The sequence below is a fragment of the Passer domesticus genome, chromosome 7 (genome assembly GCF_036417665.1).
Source record: "Passer domesticus isolate bPasDom1 chromosome 7, bPasDom1.hap1, whole genome shotgun sequence".
NCBI classification, from domain to species: Eukaryota; Metazoa; Chordata; class Aves; order Passeriformes; family Passeridae; genus Passer; species Passer domesticus.
In genome coordinates, this window is record NC_087480.1 from 8,928,283 (window position 1) to 8,946,240 (window position 17,958).

Here is a 17,958-nt window from a genome sequence, read left to right on the forward strand (position 1 = left end):
GGAACGGCAAAAGTGCGACAAGCAGACAATCCGCGTGGATCCCAGAGCTGTTGTGTTGCTCACACCGCCTCCCTCCCCGGGAGACAGCGGCTGAGGGCGGTGTCCGCGGGCCGGGGCTCGCCATGGTGACGGCGCGGCTCCTGCCCGGGGCCCGCACAGCGCCGGGCACAGCGCCGGGCCCGGGCTCCGCTCCCGGGCTCCCGCACACCCACCCCGGGACCGGCCTGGCCGGGGCTGCGGGGAGAAGCAGCCGGCGGCCCGGGAGCGCCCAGCGGGGTGAGCAGGCCGGGTTCGAGCCAGGGCCGTGAGGGACGGCCCGCTGCTGCCCGTCAGACGGGGCCTGCGGCTCCCAGACCAGGCCCGCTCAATGCTTGTGCGTCTGTCTCTCTAAAGGTGAAGCCAATGGAGGAGGAAAAGGAAGAAGCTGTCAGTGAGGAGCAGGATCACATCCCTCCGGAAGATGAGAGAAGCAGTACAGAGGAATGTCTTCCAGAGGCCGAGGAAAATGAGAAAGGTATTGTGTTTGCTCTACTAGAATGTGTTGGAGTCTTTTCAGGAGGATTTGTCAGCATTTTATCTGTTTCAGAAAGCAAGCATGTAATCAAAAATATCCCGTGGACCACAGCCAAGAACTTCACAGTGGAGAAAGGACAGCAGCAAATTGAAGAACTAATTTCTGTGAGTCACAATTCCATCCACTCGGGAAGGCCACACTTCCTCATTGTTAAGAAGTATGAAAAATTAAAGGAGAGCACCTCTGTTCCTTTTTAGCACCACACTCAAGTCAGCTCTAGTAGGCATAGGGAGTCTTAGTGTGATGTCTTTGTTCAACAGACATGGGACATTCATGAAAGCTGGCTTCACCACTCAGAATTCCTCGAGGAAGAAGAACTGAAGGACAGCAAGAGGTACCATTACAGAGCTTGCTGGGGCCTCCCAACACGCAGAAAACCTGTCCCACAAGCAACAGCGAGTGTCTACTTCGTTATAGTGATCTCCAAATTCAAACCTGATGTAAGTACTCAGAAATGGCGTGGACGGACTAGTCCTTTAAGGGACAAGAGTACAGTGGTATTCCTGAGGCAGGGAAGTGCCAGGACAGTGGAGAGGCTCGTGAGGAGCCAGCAGCTCTTGTGAAGATGCTGACAAGGCCTGGACCCTGCCAGAACAATGGCAGGAGATTTAGATGTGGCCTAATAGAAACGTGCCATTGGTTGGCAAGGGCAGCAAGGCACAGAGCAGGAGGCTGGGCTAGTTCCCAAGTCACTGACTGACAGAACTTGACAAACAGAATCTGGCAGGATCCTACATCTGCCTTCCTGCTCTTACCATCTTCCCTTTCCAAGCAACAATTGTTCTGGGCAGCTGTAAGAAGGGCTGAGTAGAGGGAGTTACAGAATGAGGGGTCAGTAGAGAGGGAGTGCCACTTCACCCTTCAAGCTGTCTCAGAATCCCTTTCCTGATCAGCCTGAAGTTTGCACCTGTACAATGAACTCTTGCAACTCAAGGGATAAAAATGAAATAAATTGCACTGAGTAGACTTCTTACCTCCAGGTTTAAATCATACTGAACCTTAGTGTTTCTACTTAACGCTATGGATCCCCAAATAATATTCTGTGGTTTAACCCCAGCTGGCAACTTAGCATCACAGAACTGCTTGCTCACTCCTTCCCCACCGCCACGGGATGGGGGAGAGAATTGAAAGTGTAAAAAAAGTGCAATAATATTTTAAAATAAATAGAATAATAGTAACAAATTGGGGAAAATAAAAACAAACTGAGGAAAAAGCCCTGTGAAAGACAAGTGGTGCAAATGGAAACAATTACTCACCACCCAGTCCCTGAGCAGCATCTTCCCTTCTGCCCCAACCAAATATGCAGGTTATTTTTAAAGTAAACAGTAGCTCTCACTCAATTACAATGTCTGCTTTTTGAGGGGCTGTACATGGCCTCTGCCCTGTCTCTGCTGTGTTGCAGACTGCACCTGTGGAGGTCTTCTACAGACTGGAGTCCAGCAGGCTGATTCGGAGGTAAATGTTATTGCCCTTCTGTTTTAGCAAGCTTTTCCATTCCAAACCCAACAGGGAGCTCGATGTAAATAAGTTTGCAATAATAGCAGAGGAGTGGAAGTTGGCAAAATCTTGCTCTGTGAAATGACCCTGCTTATCACTAACTTCACCCCCAGAGGCATGAATAGCCACCCTGTGGGCATCTGCATTCTCAGAAATTTGTCCTACTTTACATGGTTTTCATTGCAGCACATACCCCTTAGGTGGTGAATAAAGGCCAGATCTCACCTGGCCAAATTTGGATTCACTATTATGCTTACAATCTACCTTCTTTTTATTCCATTCTCCAGGCCAGAACAGTGTGAGTTTAGAGAAAAGTGGCTTCAGGACATAATTGAAAATAAAATAATGTGTGCACAACGACTTGCTTCCCGATGAGCAGCTCCAATTCACCATTACCAGTCCTCTATTGTAGAGAGCCAAATAAACACAATGAAAATAATAAAAAAAAAAGGCTCTTCCTTAGCAGCATTTCTACTTTGTGGATAGACAAAAAGCATTGAACCTGTGCAAAATCAGCCATGCCCTGCCCTGGCAGCTGTCTGTGTGTGACAGTCCCTGGCAGGTACAGGTGGGGACAGCAGGATGGAACCAGGTTCCAGAGGGTAAATGGGAAGAGGTAGCTGGGCAGGATTTGCTGTTTGTGAAACTCCAGGGAAAACATTATAGGACTTTAGGACTTTTATTTTCTTTATACAAATATACAAGACATCTCTGCTGCTAGACTTAGAGGAACAAAAAAAAAATAAATTAGAACAAAAAAGAAACAACCAACCTCTCAAAACAATTTTGTTTTGAAAAACATTTGAGAAAAAGAAGTTCCAGGAGATATGTTTGGAAATATGTAGTTGAATCAAAGATAACCACCACATAAGCACTGCCTGAGCAAAGCTCCAAGCACGAGTTTAAAGCAAGCCATGTAATACTGCTGAAACAGACCAAAGTAAAATACTACAGGAGTTAAAACGAGGGTTTAATCTAGAACACTTCCACAAACAAAAACATTTCAAATAAATTGAAAGATACATCCTTGTTACCACCTGTGTACATCCAGGGGTTCCAATCACTGCACCCCCCTGCACTGATGCCTATGTATAACATAGGAAAAAAGAAGCAAGCAACTTAGCTCTTCACCATGTGTTTCAGTGATTGAAGATCAGACCCTCCTATTACTGTTACTTTACAGCTCAGTTGCCATCTGCTTGCTCTGAAGTAACTGAAGCCCATCTGTATTAAATTACAAACTAATTTACAAAATATGTACATGTCTGGTTTGAATCACAAACCAAACTCAACTGTTTGGACAAAAAACCTAAATTTAAAAGACTTGTGAAAAAATAGTGGACTGTCCTGGATCTTAAAACAGGAGCTCAGGAGTTCCTTCATTTTTGCTACTGGTGCTAGTAGCTTGTTAAAGGTATTTCCCAAGCTAAATGATCCTATGATTAATAAAAATAAAAGGAATTTAAAAAATCACACTTATTGGCATTAGCTAACAAAACCTTCCCATGGGATCCTTTGGCTTGTTGGATTCAAAGTGAGTGCAGAACATTGACACCTCTCATCTTCCCCGCCTGTTCTTGCCTTGCAGCTTTCTCTTTACAGGGATTCCTTGCAGATGGTAAACAAACCATCCAAGAAAACCTGATGTAAATAACTCTGTTTCCTTGGCACAAGAAATCCACTCCTGAGGCTTGGCCCTGTTGGGTGAAAGGTGCTGCAGCACCTGCAGCTTTCTTCAAATCACAACTGGACTGCACTGGCTGCCACGTAGTGCAAGCTATGGTGTACAGCTCAAATGAAGCATCATTTTTCCTCTTTGCCTTTAGTCTTTCTGTAGACCATCTCTCGAAAGCTTGCAAGGATCTTATTCTCTCGCTTCCTCCTCTCCTCCTGGTTGAAGGATGCCAGAGCTCTCTTTTCATCCGCGCTGTAGATCTGGTTCTCTTTCCGCAGACGCACTGCCTCCATGCGCCGATGCCTGTGGGGGAACACGGGGTGTCAGAGCCCTGGCACAGCTGCCAGCCATCAACTGCCCCGAATGTGTTCAGGGGCTTTAAGCAAAGATACTGAAGTACTAAGGCCTGAAGGACAGGCTCTGAGCCAAAGCTGACCTCTAGATGAACCTTCCAACAAAATGTTATATTTGTATCCACTCATTAAGGTAATATCCATTATCATTAGTGAAACATGTAGTGTGATAAGAATATACTTATTTTTCTGCATTTAGAAGCCAGACAAAGGCATGAAATCAGACATCTGGCCTTGTTTGAAGGTATATGATCAAAGCCACCTCCCTTGGTTCCTCTCCTTGAGCCCTGGCCAGGCTTTGGGTGCAACCCAAGAGGAGGATGAAACTAGCTGTTCCTGCACTAGAAGTTGTGTAAGCTTGTTTATTCTACAGTCTAAAAGCTGGGCCCTCCCACAGTGAAGATGGAAGCCTTGCCTACAGGTGGGACACAAGATGTGGGAATTCACAGGAATGGTTTTCCAATCCTTTGCTGTGCCTGGGGCTCCCCAGCTCATGTGCTGATCTGGATGATGGTAAAGTATTAGGGTAACTAGTGATGTATCTTTCTTCCCTCCAGGAAATCTTTTGCAGTAATGATTAGGTGCATTACTTAGCTTATCCTTTGTAATTCTTTGCAGTTTTGCACTTTAGCAAATTATACATAGTCCCTAAAGTCAGTATCTGAATCTTTTGTGCTGACCCTGCCAACTGGCAAAACAGACAGCTAAACTAGATAATCCAAACTGCACATTAACCTTCCCAGGAAGGAGTGTGGCAGAGCAAGGAACTGATTTCTGGGGATGTCTGTTCTCAGGCAGTCAGCCAGAAGCCTCCCCTACCCCCAGGGTGTCAGCTTCTGGCTCACCAAAATTTAAGTGATTCCTGCTGGTCATAGAAAAAAAAGTGCAGCCAGCCTCTCACACATTGATCTGTCTCCTGCTGAAGGGCCAGCACATCCCTAGGGCTGCCCAAACAGACCACCTTTAAGCCACCTGACACAAGCATCTCTTCATTTGAAATAATTAGAAGAGTATTGCCTGTGAAGAACTTTTGCTCTTGAGGAGAAAGTGTCCTTGAAAAACTCACTATCCATCTCTAGCAATGGGGAGCTTAGCGTAGATTATTGCAAGCAGAACACCTTCTCCTCCATGCCTGCAAGTAGAGCTTGGAAGCAGTCTTCTCTTCATCCAGCAGAGAAAGCAGCTCTTGAAAATTCCACTGAACCACTGCCATCATGAAAACCATACCTGCTGCCACTCATGACATAACCAGAGCTCTCAAAGGAAGCGATCTCCTCGCTGGTCAGGCCGATCTCGCCTCTGCGGGGAATGCGTTTCCCGGCCTTCACGTACTCTGCCATGGCTGCACCTTCACCGGGCAGGAGAGCGTGTCCATAGCTAAAAAACAACAGTGGGGATTTCAGTCATTTCAGATAGAGAGAGCCTGAACACCCAACTTCCCTCTTTACTACATACAGCTGCATTTTTAAACACTTTCTTAATTATTTCCCACCTGTTTTTTCCTTATGGCAACACTAGCAACAATATCTTAAATTATCACCTGAGTTCATTCTGGTGACACTACAAAGTCACAACACTGCAGATCTTTAGAATAAAGGCACTTACAATTGATTTTTCTAGGAATCAAGACAAAAAGCATAAACCAGACTCTTCTACCCAAATTCAGGCCAGGGGAAAGCACAGCACCACTAGAACTTCTGTCTGTGAGTTTGGCACAGCATTTCTCCCTCTGCATGCCTTATTGTTGCAACAGCCCTCTGGAACAATAACTTTCACACTTGATTTACTTGCTTTGATCACAGTACCATTAGAAGTGGCTACTCACTTCAAAGGCCTATCATCCTGAGATGCATGAGTTTTGGGAGCCTCTGGTCCAATCAAACTGTCAGCTTCAGTATTTTCTGCAACAATCAAATAATGAGGAATATTAATCTTGTGCCCATTGCTCTTTGTTATCAGAAGGGTTACACAGGTCAGCAACACCTAACAATGAATTCACAAAAAGGACATCAAGAAGTTTCCACCCAAATTTAAAGTCAGGTGAACTTACTTGACCTCTCTATCCAGAGTTCATCCCCTTGGAGCATTTCATCATCGGAATCTTCGCTACTTGAATCACTGGATTCCTTCCTGCTCTTCTTAGCTTTCTTCTTCTTATACTTCTTCCTGTGGTAAAGCCAGACAGACATGCTATTTATCAAAATTTAAGATTAAAGAAGATGCTTGGAATCATACTCAAATAATTAGTTTCTCAAGACAACTTCCACCTATAGGAAGAATGGCTGTCTGCTGTTTCACACAAAACACTTTACAGCAAAGCCAAGACAATATATATGTTCTGTTTTGACTTTCATAGAGGTTAGAAAGTGGCTCTACACTTTCTGTGTTTGTGCTGCACAATTGTGTAGATTTAAATAAAATCCATCAAATTAATATTATTTGCCAGCTGTTGCAAATGACCTAAGGTCCTCAGGCTCCCTCAGAGCCTGTGAAGAAAACTGAGCTGCCCTCCAGCCAACAGCAGCCAGAATGACACAGCAACCAAGACACTTACTTTTTGCTCTTCTTTTTCCTCTTCTTGCTTTTCTTTTTATCTTCATCTGTAAAAAGACAGTGTATGTATTATCAAAAATAAATTATTATCATAACTAAGTAGTTTACTGCCCTGTGAGTAACATGTCATGCCTTTTACAGCCCCAGTGTTCACGGAGCTGTGGCTCTTTGACTCTCTCAACCCTAACCCTAAGCCTTAGCCCTAACCCAAACTCAGTAATATTGGTTTTCCAGGTCAGAAGGATGTAAGAACAGCAATGCTGGGGCCTTGCTGGGATTGCCTTGGCATGCATTTTCCAGTCCAGTGCTCCTGGAGCCATAGGCTCTTTTACTCTCTCAACCCTAAGCCTAACCACTCCCCTAACCCTACTGCTAAGAATTACACTAACCACTATCCCTACCAATTAACCCAACTCCTGCCCTAACCCTGAGCCTATTCCCAGCACTAACTGCCTCCACCAGAATGCCCTAGTGCCCACCCTGATGGGGCTTGGTTATACTGGGAAAGTGTTAGTGGAAAGCTCCCTGCAGTGCTGGTCGACAAGAGAACACATCAGACAGATCTCTGGCATGGGAGGCCCAGTGGATGCTAAATTCAGAAATCCATTTCCTGAGGCCAGACTGCAAGCTGAAACGCTTTGGTCTTACCACTGGAGTTCTGCTCAGACTCTGAGTCACTGTCACTGTCCTCAGAATGTTTCCTGCGCTTTCTTTTGGATGCTTTACGTTTTTTCTTTTGTCTTTTCTTCTTCTTTTTCTTCTTTTCCTCTGCAATGTTTTTAAACATAACATTAGAGAACAAAGAGCATCTCGTTCCATATGTATTGCCTGATCTTCCCAAAGCAATGCTCTCCTTTCAGCTGGAGCCCAGCCCAGCCACTTCCACCCATCTAAGCCAGGGAACCTCCTGCAAACAGCAGCAGCAGATTCTAAGCCATTTTCCCATTTTCAAAAAAGCTGTGCAAGCCAAACAAAATACCTTCAGAGCTGGAATCCGAAGAACTACTCTTTGATTTTGCCTCTTCGTCTTCTACCGGTGTGTGCTCATCGGAACTGAATAAAATAACAGTTTGCTACTTAAAATCTGTTTTGTTCTACTCAAGATCAAAGGTATGCATATGGCCAAAGACATTTTGAGTCAATCTTTGCAAGGGAGTAAAATATTAAAGAGCTAATTTAGCCTGGGAACTGCTGTCAGAACCACAACACAAGAGTCACCTGATCTACAATAAATCACACATTGCATAATTGGGATTACGTTGGAATAATAATAATACGTTAGAATTATTTGGTTGAAAAAATAGTAATCTCATTATGTTGCTTCAGAAAGGAACTGATACAATAAGTATCGTGACAACATGACTAATGCAGGGATAAAGCATTTTTATAAACTGAACTGATATGTAATTAATATTATAAAAAACATAAAGAAAGAATATGCCTTACTCTGGGTCAGGAACTTTTGGTGACAGCCCCCAGACTTCAGGTGCCCCCAGTTCTCCAATTCTCTCTCTCTCATTGAGTCTCCTGTAAAGGAAAACACTGTCACTGACTCCTAGTTTGCAACGCCCAGCACACAAACACTTTAAGTCCTACACGTCAGTGTTTCTAATCGCCTGAAGCCACTAGAGTAAGGGTAAGAAACTCGGAGCAAGGAGCACGCTCGCAGGGGCAGTGCGGCAGCAGAGCCCCGCACAGCGCAGAGGACCGGCGGTAGCACTGTTACCCTTCCAGCCGAGCTCGGTCCCGGGCCCGGCCGGCCCTGCCCGGGGGAGCGCACCGAGAGCCCGTGACGGGCCGGGAGCCCGCGGCGGGGCCGCACAGAGCCGGGCCCGGCCGGCCCGCGGCACCGGCCCTCCCGGGAGCGCCGTCCCTGCCGTGCGGAGCGGGGCCCGACCCGCCGCCGGCGCTCACCGCTGCCGCAGGATCTCCTCCTTCTCCTTCTCGTAGTACTCGGGCCATTTGCCGTGGTGGTGGTGCCCGTGGTGCGCGGAGGAGCGCGGCGCGCCGGGGCTGCGGGACCGGCTGCGGCTCCGCCGGTGGCTCGGGCGCCTCGGGCCATTGCGCTCGCGGGAGCGGGAGCGGGAGCGCGAGCGGCGGCCGCGGCGCCCGGAGCTGGCGGCGGGCGGGGAGCGGGAGCGGGACGCGGGCGCCATGGCGGAAGCGGCGGCGCTTCCGGCGGCTTCCGGTGCCGTCCCGGCCGGGCGGGAGCGGGGCGGGAGCGGGGCGGCCCCGCCCGCGGGGTCACCGCCCCACCCGCCCGGCCGGCAACGCGGCGGCGGTGGCGGCGGCGGCTCCTTTTGTGCCCCGCGGCGGCCGGCCGGCAGCGATGGACGCGCGCACGGAAGGTGAGGCACCGACGGGCGCGGGCCGCGGGCGGGGGGCGGTGGCGGCGCGGGCCCGGCTCCGCCCCGCTCCGCGGGCACCGGCGCGGGGCCGCGGCCCCGGGAGCTGTCCAGGGCGGCCCGGCAGCAGCACTGCCCCGCGGACAGCTCACCGTGCCCCGGCGGGGCTCCCCTGCCCGGCCCGGCCCGGCCAGGCCCGCTCCCGGGTGCTCGGGGCCCGGCGCCTCCCAGCGCGGCCTGACACGGCGCGCCGGGCTGCGCAGAGCTGACAGGACGGGAGGAAATGGCCCTCAGTTGCGTCAGGGGAGCTTTAGATTGGGTATTAGGAAATTTTTTCTCATGGGAAAGGTTATAGCACAGGAATAGGAATATAGCACAACTGCCCGGCGAGCTGGTGGAGTCACCATCCCCGGAAATGTTAAAAAACCCTGTGGAGGTGGCACGTAAGGACACGGTTTAATGGTGAACATGCTGCTTGGACTGGGATCTTAAGTCTTTTCCTTAACCTGTGACGATAAAGACGATACAAATGATGTATTCAGATAAGACACCCACCCTTCTGTGGGCGCACTTCCCCTCAGGTTTGGCCATTGCCACGGAGCTGTCTGGAACGAACCCCGAGTTCTGCTCAGCTCTGGGCGTGCGGTGCAGCACCGCTGGCTCTGCCCAGCTCGGTGTGAACGGGGCATTGTGGACAGCTGCTCCACCCTGGGAAGCCCATGCTGCTTTATGCTGTCTAGAAACTTATGCCAGTCTCTTTTTCACAAATGAAACAATATTTTAGCTCCCAAACCTACCATAAGCAGCATTAAAAAAATCGAAGCCTATTTAAATTGTGTATTTTTTTGGGTGCAAGGAACCATGTGCAGAACAGGGAGGGAAAAGATTTGCCAGATACTGCCCATGTGTGTGCTGTCACTGTCGCCTGTGTCTGTGTGAGGACAGCCCAGCTTCTCCCTTCTTTGGATAATTTTGACAGACTAATTTTGGATTATTTTAGGTCTGACTAAATGGTGACTAAAACATCTGCCTCAGGACACTCTGCAGCCTGTGTTACCTAGCAGTGTTAGGTGACTTGAAGTACACAAGTTATAATGTCATGCAGCACCTACAGCAACTACTAATGTCAATAAAAAGGATCACTGGACTCTTAATTCAGTTATATGAGACTTTATGTAATGGGATTGGCAGGAGAAATACCCTCAGAGATTTCTTCGAAGCACAAATAATGGAAATTTGTATTTTAGTCTTTCAGAAGCAGTGATGTTTTATTTGAAATTCCCACAGTGGAAGAATATTTCTGTCCTTAAAGGTAGTCTTAGGTAGGATAACTATTGATTTTCAATTTTTTTGAAAACCATTAACTGTTTTGCTTATAAAATTTAATTTACTTTAATATAAAATACATGTTTTCATGATGAAGAATTTTACTTTGTCTCTCAAATTTGTCAGCTCTTTAAAAGAATTTTCTTTTCTCACAAAGTGGATTTTTTAAAAACAAAAGAGCTCAAATTGCTTAATTGAAAACTCATTACTGAATTGCATACTTTTTTGTCTTCTGGCAAAAGCCTGCACATGAATTTCTTTAAATTTGTACTTCATATTTTCAGAGCCTCCACCCCAAAGTTTTTTTGATCACTTCTGTACATTAAGATAAAAGTTGCCATTGGGTCTCTTATGTAAGTTCCAAAAAGACCACGTGTAGTTCTGTATCCTTGATGTTTAGTATCAATATCTCCGATAAAATGATTCTTTTATATTGGTATTTATATTGTAAGGTTTGATGTGACTTGAGTCACCAAACACTTTCCAGGCTTGTCTAAAAAGTGGAAAGAACAACCCCTAAACTAGGACATGCATGCTGACAAAAAAAAAGCACATTGAAATTCAGCTTTCAGGTGCAGCAGTTCTTCGAGCACTCCTGAACAGCAAGAGTTTCCAAGAGGCCGCGCTGTGCATGTGTCACTTTGGTGGCCACATGTCGAATGTGCGGCTGAGTCAGTTTTGGTCAAAGGCACTTTGTGTCAGAGCCGAACATGCCTGCACAGCTGCTGGCCGAGTCTGGCACGTGTCCGTGTGGCGCACGGAATTGCGAATGCACGCTCGGGCAGCGGGAGCGAGGGCGCTCAGTGCGGGCTGGGCTCCTGCTGCGGGGCGGAGGTGCCAGAGCAGAGCCAGTGCCCCGGCAGGAAACGACACCCGCGGCAAGCAGCGACAGCCCGGCCTCGTCCGCACGGCCAGCCGCAAGGCAGGTGCCGGGCCGTACCGGGACACGGAGCGCGGGGAGCCGGGGGCCAGGCGGGAACTGCCGAGGCCGCAGCACGGCCCCCGTGTGCGGGGCCCAGCCGTCCCGCACTGCGCTGCAGCGGGGTCGGGGCCGCGCGCTCGGCACCTCGGGGCCCGCAGGCGGGGGCGGGCGCTGCGCCCCGGCAGCGTGCGGAGCCCCGCGGCCTCGGGGCTGCGGGAGCGGCGGGGCGGGCCCGGGCGGGAGCGGCGGGAGCGCGGCCCCGCCCCGGCCCGGAGGTTCCCGAGGCCGCTCGGGTCAGAGGCGAGGGCAGCGGCGGGGCCGCGGCCGGAGCGCGGCCCAGGTAGCGCTGTGCTGCCCCGGTAGCGCTCCGCTGCCCCTCTCGCCCCGCGGGGGCTCAGCACGGCTCGGCGAGCGGGGCCCGGCAGCCCGGGCCCGGTGCTGCCAGGCCGCTCCCCGGGCCCGCCGCTGTCCGCTCGGCCTCGGGCCGCGGAGCGGCCGCTGCTGGCCCGGCGGCGGCCCCGCTCACGGGAGCGCGGCTCTCACGGGCCCCGGGCCGCGGGGCAGCCGGGCGGGACCGCTCCCCGGGCCGCGGGACTCCGGCCTCGGCGGCTCATCCGGCCCGGCCCGGCCCGGCCTGCGGGAAGAAAAGTTTTACGGGTAAAGTTGGAGCCCGTGGCTCGCCGTTCTGTATTTTGATGTTGCTTTTTGCGGCTTGTTGGGGGGCTTTGATTAGGCAGTGGTGGCAGATAGGTTACTTAGACTTAGCAGATCTGTTTTGCTATGGTGCTGCTTCGGTGTCTCAGTTTGAAATACAAAGCCTTGCAAATATATAACATGGGGTTAAAAAAGTTTATTTTTCTGGGGAAGGAAGTGCCCTGTCCATAGCGTTTTCATTGACTCAGTTGACTGGTGATATACAGACACACAGATTCTGCTGTCTGGCCATAAATAACTTCATGCTTTTGGGTTTTCTCATAACAATCTATGGAATATTTCACAATTAAAAAGAAATTGCTAATAATGTTTAAAGCTGCTTTTGGGACCCAAAAACTTCCATCTTGGTTTTACAATTAACCTTATTTGCTGTTGCTGAAGATGACGTGTTGTTTCTTTGTTCCTCACCTTGTATGTACAAAGGATATATTCAGAATTCCACTTACCTTGTGAAGAAGAGGAAAGGACAAACAACAATAAGAAACAAATTTGCAGAGTGCAGTAGCACATAATCTTGTGAACAGTATCTCAGATTTGTTTTTTCATAAAGAAGGAATAGACAGTAAATATGTGAATGTTGTCATGTAGTTAAAACTGTTAATCTGCATTTTTACTAATTTGATGTCTTTTGCTTTCCCTTTGTAGGAATGGAGGGGAAAAAACTTATTTCTGCAACAGACACACAATATTCTAGTGTGCTCCTTCAGTCCTTGAATGAGCAACGTGGCCATGGACTTTTTTGTGATGTTACAGTCATTGTGGAGGACCGGAAATTTCGAGCTCACAGAAACATCCTTTCAGCCTCAAGCACATATTTTCACCAGCTTTTCTCAGTGGCTGGACAAGTGGTTGAACTGAGCTTTGTAAGAGCAGAAATTTTTGCAGAAATTCTTAATTATATTTATAGTTCCAAAATAATCAGTGTCCGATCTGATTTACTTGATGAACTGATTAAGTCAGGGCAGGAGCTGGGTGTTAAATTCATAGCTGATCTGGGCGTGCCTCCGGCCGAAGGCAAGAATGTGCCAAGCGAGGTCAAAGACAGTGCTTCAAACACTTCATCTTCTAGTCCAAATCAGAGAGATGCTGAAACCCAGGTGACTGTAATCAGGCCGGAGGGGCAAGAGGCAGCAGATGGGATGCCCGTTATAACACAGTCATTCTCCTTACATGGCATAGAATACGAGACTACAAAAATTACAGTGAGCGACTCGGATGAGGAGGATGATGATGTAATTTTTTGTTCTGAGATTGTTCCTCCAAAAGAAAGTACTAAAGACAAAAATGCTGCAAGCCAGAACCAGCCTTGCTCAACTCCAGCTGGAGCTTCTGACCAAAAATCCTGTGGCAGTGGTGGCTCTCCCCATGTGACGAACAGCACAGCAGCTCAGAACCTCACTTTGTCTGCCACTCAGCTAAGCCCAAGCCAAACACAGCCAGGTGCTGAATCATTCGTCTCGGCAGCGCCGCAGCATTTCACTCCCAATATCATCGTGCTAAACAAGCCTCTGCTGAACTCATCACTTGGTGCCAGCTCCTTGCATCAAACACATGTGACTCCTACGATTAATTTACTTGAGGAGAACCAGCAGCCATCCAATAACGGCTCTGTAACTGAAGTGGAAGCAACTGCTGTTGATGATGAAGAGGTTGTTGAAGATGATGTCGACATCATTGGCTCCTCTAGTCCTGGTTCGGTCGGCAACAGCTCTTTGGTTCAGCAATCTTCTGTCCCTAAGGCAGGGAGCACCGAAGGATCAGGTGTACAGAAAAAACAGGTTGTTACATTTTCACAAGAGCCAGCTACTAAAGATGGAGAATTTAAAATAAAAATCTCAGATGTCCTTTCTGGAAACAACAAGGAATTAAGTTCGGGTCTAACATCAAAGAATGTGGCAGATGGGCAGAAAATCATAACATTAGATACAGCAACTGAAATAGGAGGCTTGTCCACGGGCTGTAAGGTTTATGCAAACATCGGTGAGGATACCTATGACATAGTCATCCCCGTGAAGGGTGACTCTGAGGAAGGGGAAGCCAAGCCTGATGACACACCCAAAAAGTCTGACGATGAGTCTCCAAAGGGGAAACGCATGAAAGTGAAGCACGACGACCACTACGAGCTGATAGTGGACGGCAGAGTCTACTACATTTGTATCGTGTGCAAGAGGTCGTACGCGTGTCTGACCAGCCTGCGCAGACACTTCAACGTGCACTCCTGGGAGAAGAAGTACCCGTGCCGCTACTGCGACAAGGTCTTCGCTCTGGCAGAGTATCGTACCAAGCACGAACTGCACCACACCGGCGAGCGGAGGTACCAGTGCTTGACGTGCGGCAAGTCCTTCATCAACTACCAAATCACCGTGTCCCACATCAGGTCTGTTCACAGCCAGGACCCTTCCGGAGACACCAAGCTGTACCGGCTGCACCCCTGCAGGTCCCTGCAGATCCGGCAGTACGCCTACATCAGCGACCGCCCCGGCAGCGTGCCGGGCATGAACCAGGGGGGAGTTGTCTATCGGGTTGGCTCAGGGAAGGATGGCACCGAGGGAGCGACGTCCAACTCTCCAGCCAAACAAATCACCTGGGATGACATTTTCGTTCCGCAGGGAAATGAAACAATTTTTAAACAAAACCCGTCAGAGGGAAGTACTGAGTTTGAGTTTGTGATACCAGAATCTTACTGAAATGTTTGAAATGCTGGGAAAAGGGTTCAGTGCAGGAGCACTACAGCTGTTTTAACTGAACTGTTGAAATTGCTGTAAAATCAAAGGTTAAAGTCAAAAGAAGTTAACTTGTTCTACCAAGTAACCAAATGGTAACACTTAGATGGACCATGTTAATTGCAGTGATTTGTGGAAGCAATTAATCAGAAAATTTACTTGAATAGAGAGTGAGATATTCTAAGGCGCTACCAGAGTTTTCAGATATGTTAAATTTGATCAAAACATGAGGATTTGTGGCTTGAAAATGTACAATTTCTTCTGAAGAGCTAGAAATATTTCTAAACTCATTGAGGTATTTCCTGTACCCATACTTACCATGTAAACCCTTTCTTTCATGTTAGCACTTTAATGCTGAATTCTGTTTAGATGTTAACCAAGAAAACAGTAAAATGTTTTCATCATAGTCTCTGGGTCATGGAACCATTTAAAAAAATAATCCCACAACTCACATTTGTGAACAAGGAGCCAAAATACATGATCCCCTACTACACTGGAGTCTGTTTTTGAGCTAGCATCCTAATTCTGCTTTCATAAATATGATGAACTGTCTTCATGCAAAAAGTCTTGTCAACAAGCAATACTCAGTTAGGGCTAACTTGAACAAACTTTACTTACACTTGGCAGTATGGTGAGCTGTCCTTGGTTTTTACTCTTTTTGCAATGGGAAAAAAACGCTGCAAAGCTGAATAGTGAAGAAGCTTGGAACACTTAGGAAGGAGATAATTTTACCTTCTTACAGCTTGAGAAATATTGTTGCATTTTCTTACTGCTGGAAAAAATGCCAGTAATTAGTTTGATATAAAGTGCTGTTCCTTTTTTTTTTCCCACTTCAAGAAGAAGGGCTTTAGTGCAGAATTTTTAATTGATAAAATATTATTTCTTTTTAGCTGGAGGTTTCTCAAAACTATGAATTCATGTAAGTGCTGTATTGCTTTAGCACTGAGACTGCTGAAGATCCTGTATGCCTGTTGGCTACATCTTCAGGTATAACAGGGATTTGGATTTCCCCCCACACTTGCCCCCATTTATACAACTTTCGGAAGATGAGGACTAAGAAAATACCCTTTATACATCATGACCCAAAGTATAATTTCTCTGCAGTTGTCTCGTTGTCAGCTGTTTCCAGGTCTGGGTTTATTATGTTGCCCTTTTACTCTCCTTGCACTTGGTGCCTGTTTTAACAGTTAAAAGATGAATTAGATGTCCAACTTGATCAGGAAGTGGTAGATGAAAACAGCTGTTTACTGGAGTCCTAGTTTAGCATTTCAGAGTTAGTGACTTGTTGAATTTTTGTAAATGGTAATATGAAATTTCCTCAAGTTCTAGAGGTGGATGGGAAAGACTATTGTGCATAGTACTAGTCATGGAAACCTTTAATTGCTTAAATTGCAGTTACAGGTTTCTCTTTTCTTTTTCATGCTTTAAGTTAGTATCTTGATTTTATGACTCTCAGAGTTAAAGGTTTTAGACCTTTAACAGTACTCTTCACAGAAAGGCACTTAAATGGTAAATGGTTCAAATATAAGTTGAGCTACAAAAACCATACCAGAAATCCACGTGAGCAGTGATGGGAGGAGGATTTGTTTACGTGGTGCCTGTGGTGCTCAGCACTTCTCCTTTGTCAGCCAAGAACATGATATACCTGATTATTTCCAGATCATATTGCAGACCCCTTTGAGTGCAATGGGTCATGCTTTAAATGTGGGATGTACCTGAGGTGCATTTCTGCAGTCACACACTGTCACCATGGGACATGAGTGTGGACTGCCTGGGTTGGCACAGGTGGCTGGTGCTGTGGTGGGACTTCCTGAATTTTGTGACAAGACAAATGCAATGATATTTTTGTTATTGACATGACACGTGTTTAATCACAGAATAGTCTTGAGTTGGAAGGGACCCGCAAGGATCATTGAGCCCAACTCTTAAGTAAATGCTCTGTGTTGGGATCTGGAATTAAGCATACATTACAAAGTGCAGAACTAAACATAATGGCTATCACTATTTGCTGCTGATGTATTTAAAACCTTAAATTAAACTGTGCCTAGTAAAGGTCTCTCTTTGGAGGAAAACTGGAAAATTAGGGCTTTGTAACTATTTTTGCTAGAAGACTCGTGCTTGCATGTGTCTCAGGGTCTTCAGTTTTCCTTGGAAGTGATTTTGATATCCAAAGTCCAGAGGTATGTAAAGCATTTTTTTAATTTCACTTCCAGTATTTATTGGTTTGGAAACATGTTAAATCCATTATTTGAAAACTTTATGGGGCCATGAGTAAGCTTTTATATTTAGATTTCTGGCAATTGCACTTACATTTGTGTTTTTGTTTGTTTTTGTAAGCATTTAACTTCCAGTTTAACTTAATGAAAAAACTTATGTAAATATTAAGAAATTGGCTTTGGTATGATGGAAGAAAAAGGTTGAATCTGACAAAGCATTTATATGGAAATGAAAAATTTCAACAGACTAAGGTAGCAAACCTCACAGTCATTTATTATGCATATAAAACCATTAACAGATCTGCTGCAGAATATGGTAATGGTGGCTGCATCCTCATTGTCTGGCTTCTTTGGGGACACATACCATAACATTCCACTGTGTGAACTAAATAAATATTGAATAACATCTACTGCTTATTTATTTTGTTCTGTTAAGGCATGCAGCTTATAAAAAGATGCAGAAGCTGACAACTATATACATTGAATTCTGAGTTCTACAGCTATTGCCTAGGAGATGTTCCATGTGAAACATTCCTTGGTTTTCCGCAGTCTGTGATGTATATAGTTGTACAGTCTTTCCTTAACATACTTTTTAAAGTTGTGTTCTACTTTTCATTAATCAACACGTGATATTAGTTTTTAGAGCTTTCTATGGCAAAAATAAAAAAGTTTAATTCTCAAGGTGAGTGTAATATGTTTCTTTTTGATGGCAACTCAGTTTCTACAGTCTGATGTGTTTGTAGCTGCCTTTTCCATGTCTTTGGGAACAGCAGGGAACCCACTGTGGAGGGGAACGGGGAGAGGTGTTTTTATTGGGGCTTAATTTTGTTTGTTTGGTTTGCTGCTGTTTAATTGGTTTTGTTGAACACTTTCCAAGAAAGCAAATCAGCTCAAGAACCCCAGTGTGCTGCAGAGATGGGGTGGATGGGAGCTCCCAGGGCAGGCAGAGCTGTCCTGAGGCTGTGCAACACTGACCAGCTGCAGGCACTGCAAATGAGCTCAAAGCCAACAAAACCCCTGCCTAGGGCCCAGTGAAACATCCACAGTGACCAGTGCTGAG

At 46.9% G+C, this 17,958-nt stretch overlaps 3 protein-coding genes across 5 annotated transcripts; 2 read left to right on the plus strand and 1 right to left on the minus strand.

The window, feature by feature from the left end:
* The first annotated feature begins 133 nt into the window (after positions 1 to 133).
* On the plus strand, positions 134 to 3,722 carry AKAP14 (A-kinase anchoring protein 14). Its single transcript, XM_064426779.1, has 6 exons — positions 134 to 276; positions 394 to 514; positions 587 to 678; positions 835 to 1,014; positions 1,977 to 2,029; positions 2,359 to 3,722. The coding sequence occupies exons 2-6, from the start codon at positions 403 to 405 to the stop codon at positions 2,444 to 2,446; spliced, it is 525 nt and encodes a 174-aa protein (XP_064282849.1). The 5' UTR covers positions 134 to 276; positions 394 to 402; the 3' UTR covers positions 2,447 to 3,722.
* On the minus strand, positions 3,029 to 8,852 carry NKAP (NFKB activating protein). Its single transcript, XM_064426776.1, has 9 exons — positions 8,567 to 8,852; positions 8,099 to 8,179; positions 7,632 to 7,705; positions 7,301 to 7,420; positions 6,654 to 6,699; positions 6,150 to 6,265; positions 5,925 to 6,000; positions 5,327 to 5,476; positions 3,029 to 4,049 (listed from the first exon to the last, which is right to left on the minus strand). The coding sequence occupies exons 1-9, from the start codon at positions 8,806 to 8,808 to the stop codon at positions 3,875 to 3,877; spliced, it is 1,080 nt and encodes a 359-aa protein (XP_064282846.1). The 5' UTR covers positions 8,809 to 8,852; the 3' UTR covers positions 3,029 to 3,874.
* Positions 8,847 to 17,579, plus strand: ZBTB33 (zinc finger and BTB domain containing 33). Of its 3 annotated transcripts, none has more exons than XM_064426770.1 (2): positions 8,847 to 9,000; positions 12,605 to 17,579. In XM_064426770.1, exons 1-2 carry the CDS (start codon positions 8,982 to 8,984, stop codon positions 14,644 to 14,646), a joined length of 2,061 nt encoding a protein of 686 aa, XP_064282840.1. In that variant the 5' UTR covers positions 8,847 to 8,981; the 3' UTR covers positions 14,647 to 17,579. The 3 variants fall into 3 exon arrangements, with proteins under 3 accessions (XP_064282840.1, XP_064282842.1, XP_064282841.1); XM_064426772.1 differs by lacking the exon at positions 8,847 to 9,000 and adding an exon at positions 11,131 to 11,245; XM_064426771.1 differs by lacking the exon at positions 8,847 to 9,000 and adding an exon at positions 11,782 to 11,902.
* Positions 17,580 to 17,958: the final 379 nt, after the last annotated feature.

Excerpts from the sequence above, each read along its gene's own strand:
- AKAP14 (XM_064426779.1), top strand. The coding sequence starts at position 403 with ATGGAGGAGGAAAAGGAAGAAGCTGTCAGTGAGGAGCAGGATCACATC. Across the intron at positions 679-834 it reads AAATTGAAGAACTAATTTCT|ACATGGGACATTCATGAAAG; the intron begins GTGAGTCACAAT and ends TTTGTTCAACAG. Across the intron at positions 1,015-1,976 it reads TCTCCAAATTCAAACCTGAT|ACTGCACCTGTGGAGGTCTT; the intron begins GTAAGTACTCAG and ends GCTGTGTTGCAG.
- NKAP (XM_064426776.1), bottom strand. The coding sequence starts at position 8,808 with ATGGCGCCCGCGTCCCGCTCCCGCTCCCCGCCCGCCGCCAGCTCCGGG. Across the intron at positions 6,700-7,300 it reads GTCTGAGCAGAACTCCAGTG|ATGAAGATAAAAAGAAAAGC; the intron begins GTAAGACCAAAG and ends GTCTTTTTACAG. Across the intron at positions 6,266-6,653 it reads AGGAAAAAGAAGAGCAAAAA|GAAGAAGTATAAGAAGAAGA; the intron begins GTAAGTGTCTTG and ends GCTTTACCACAG.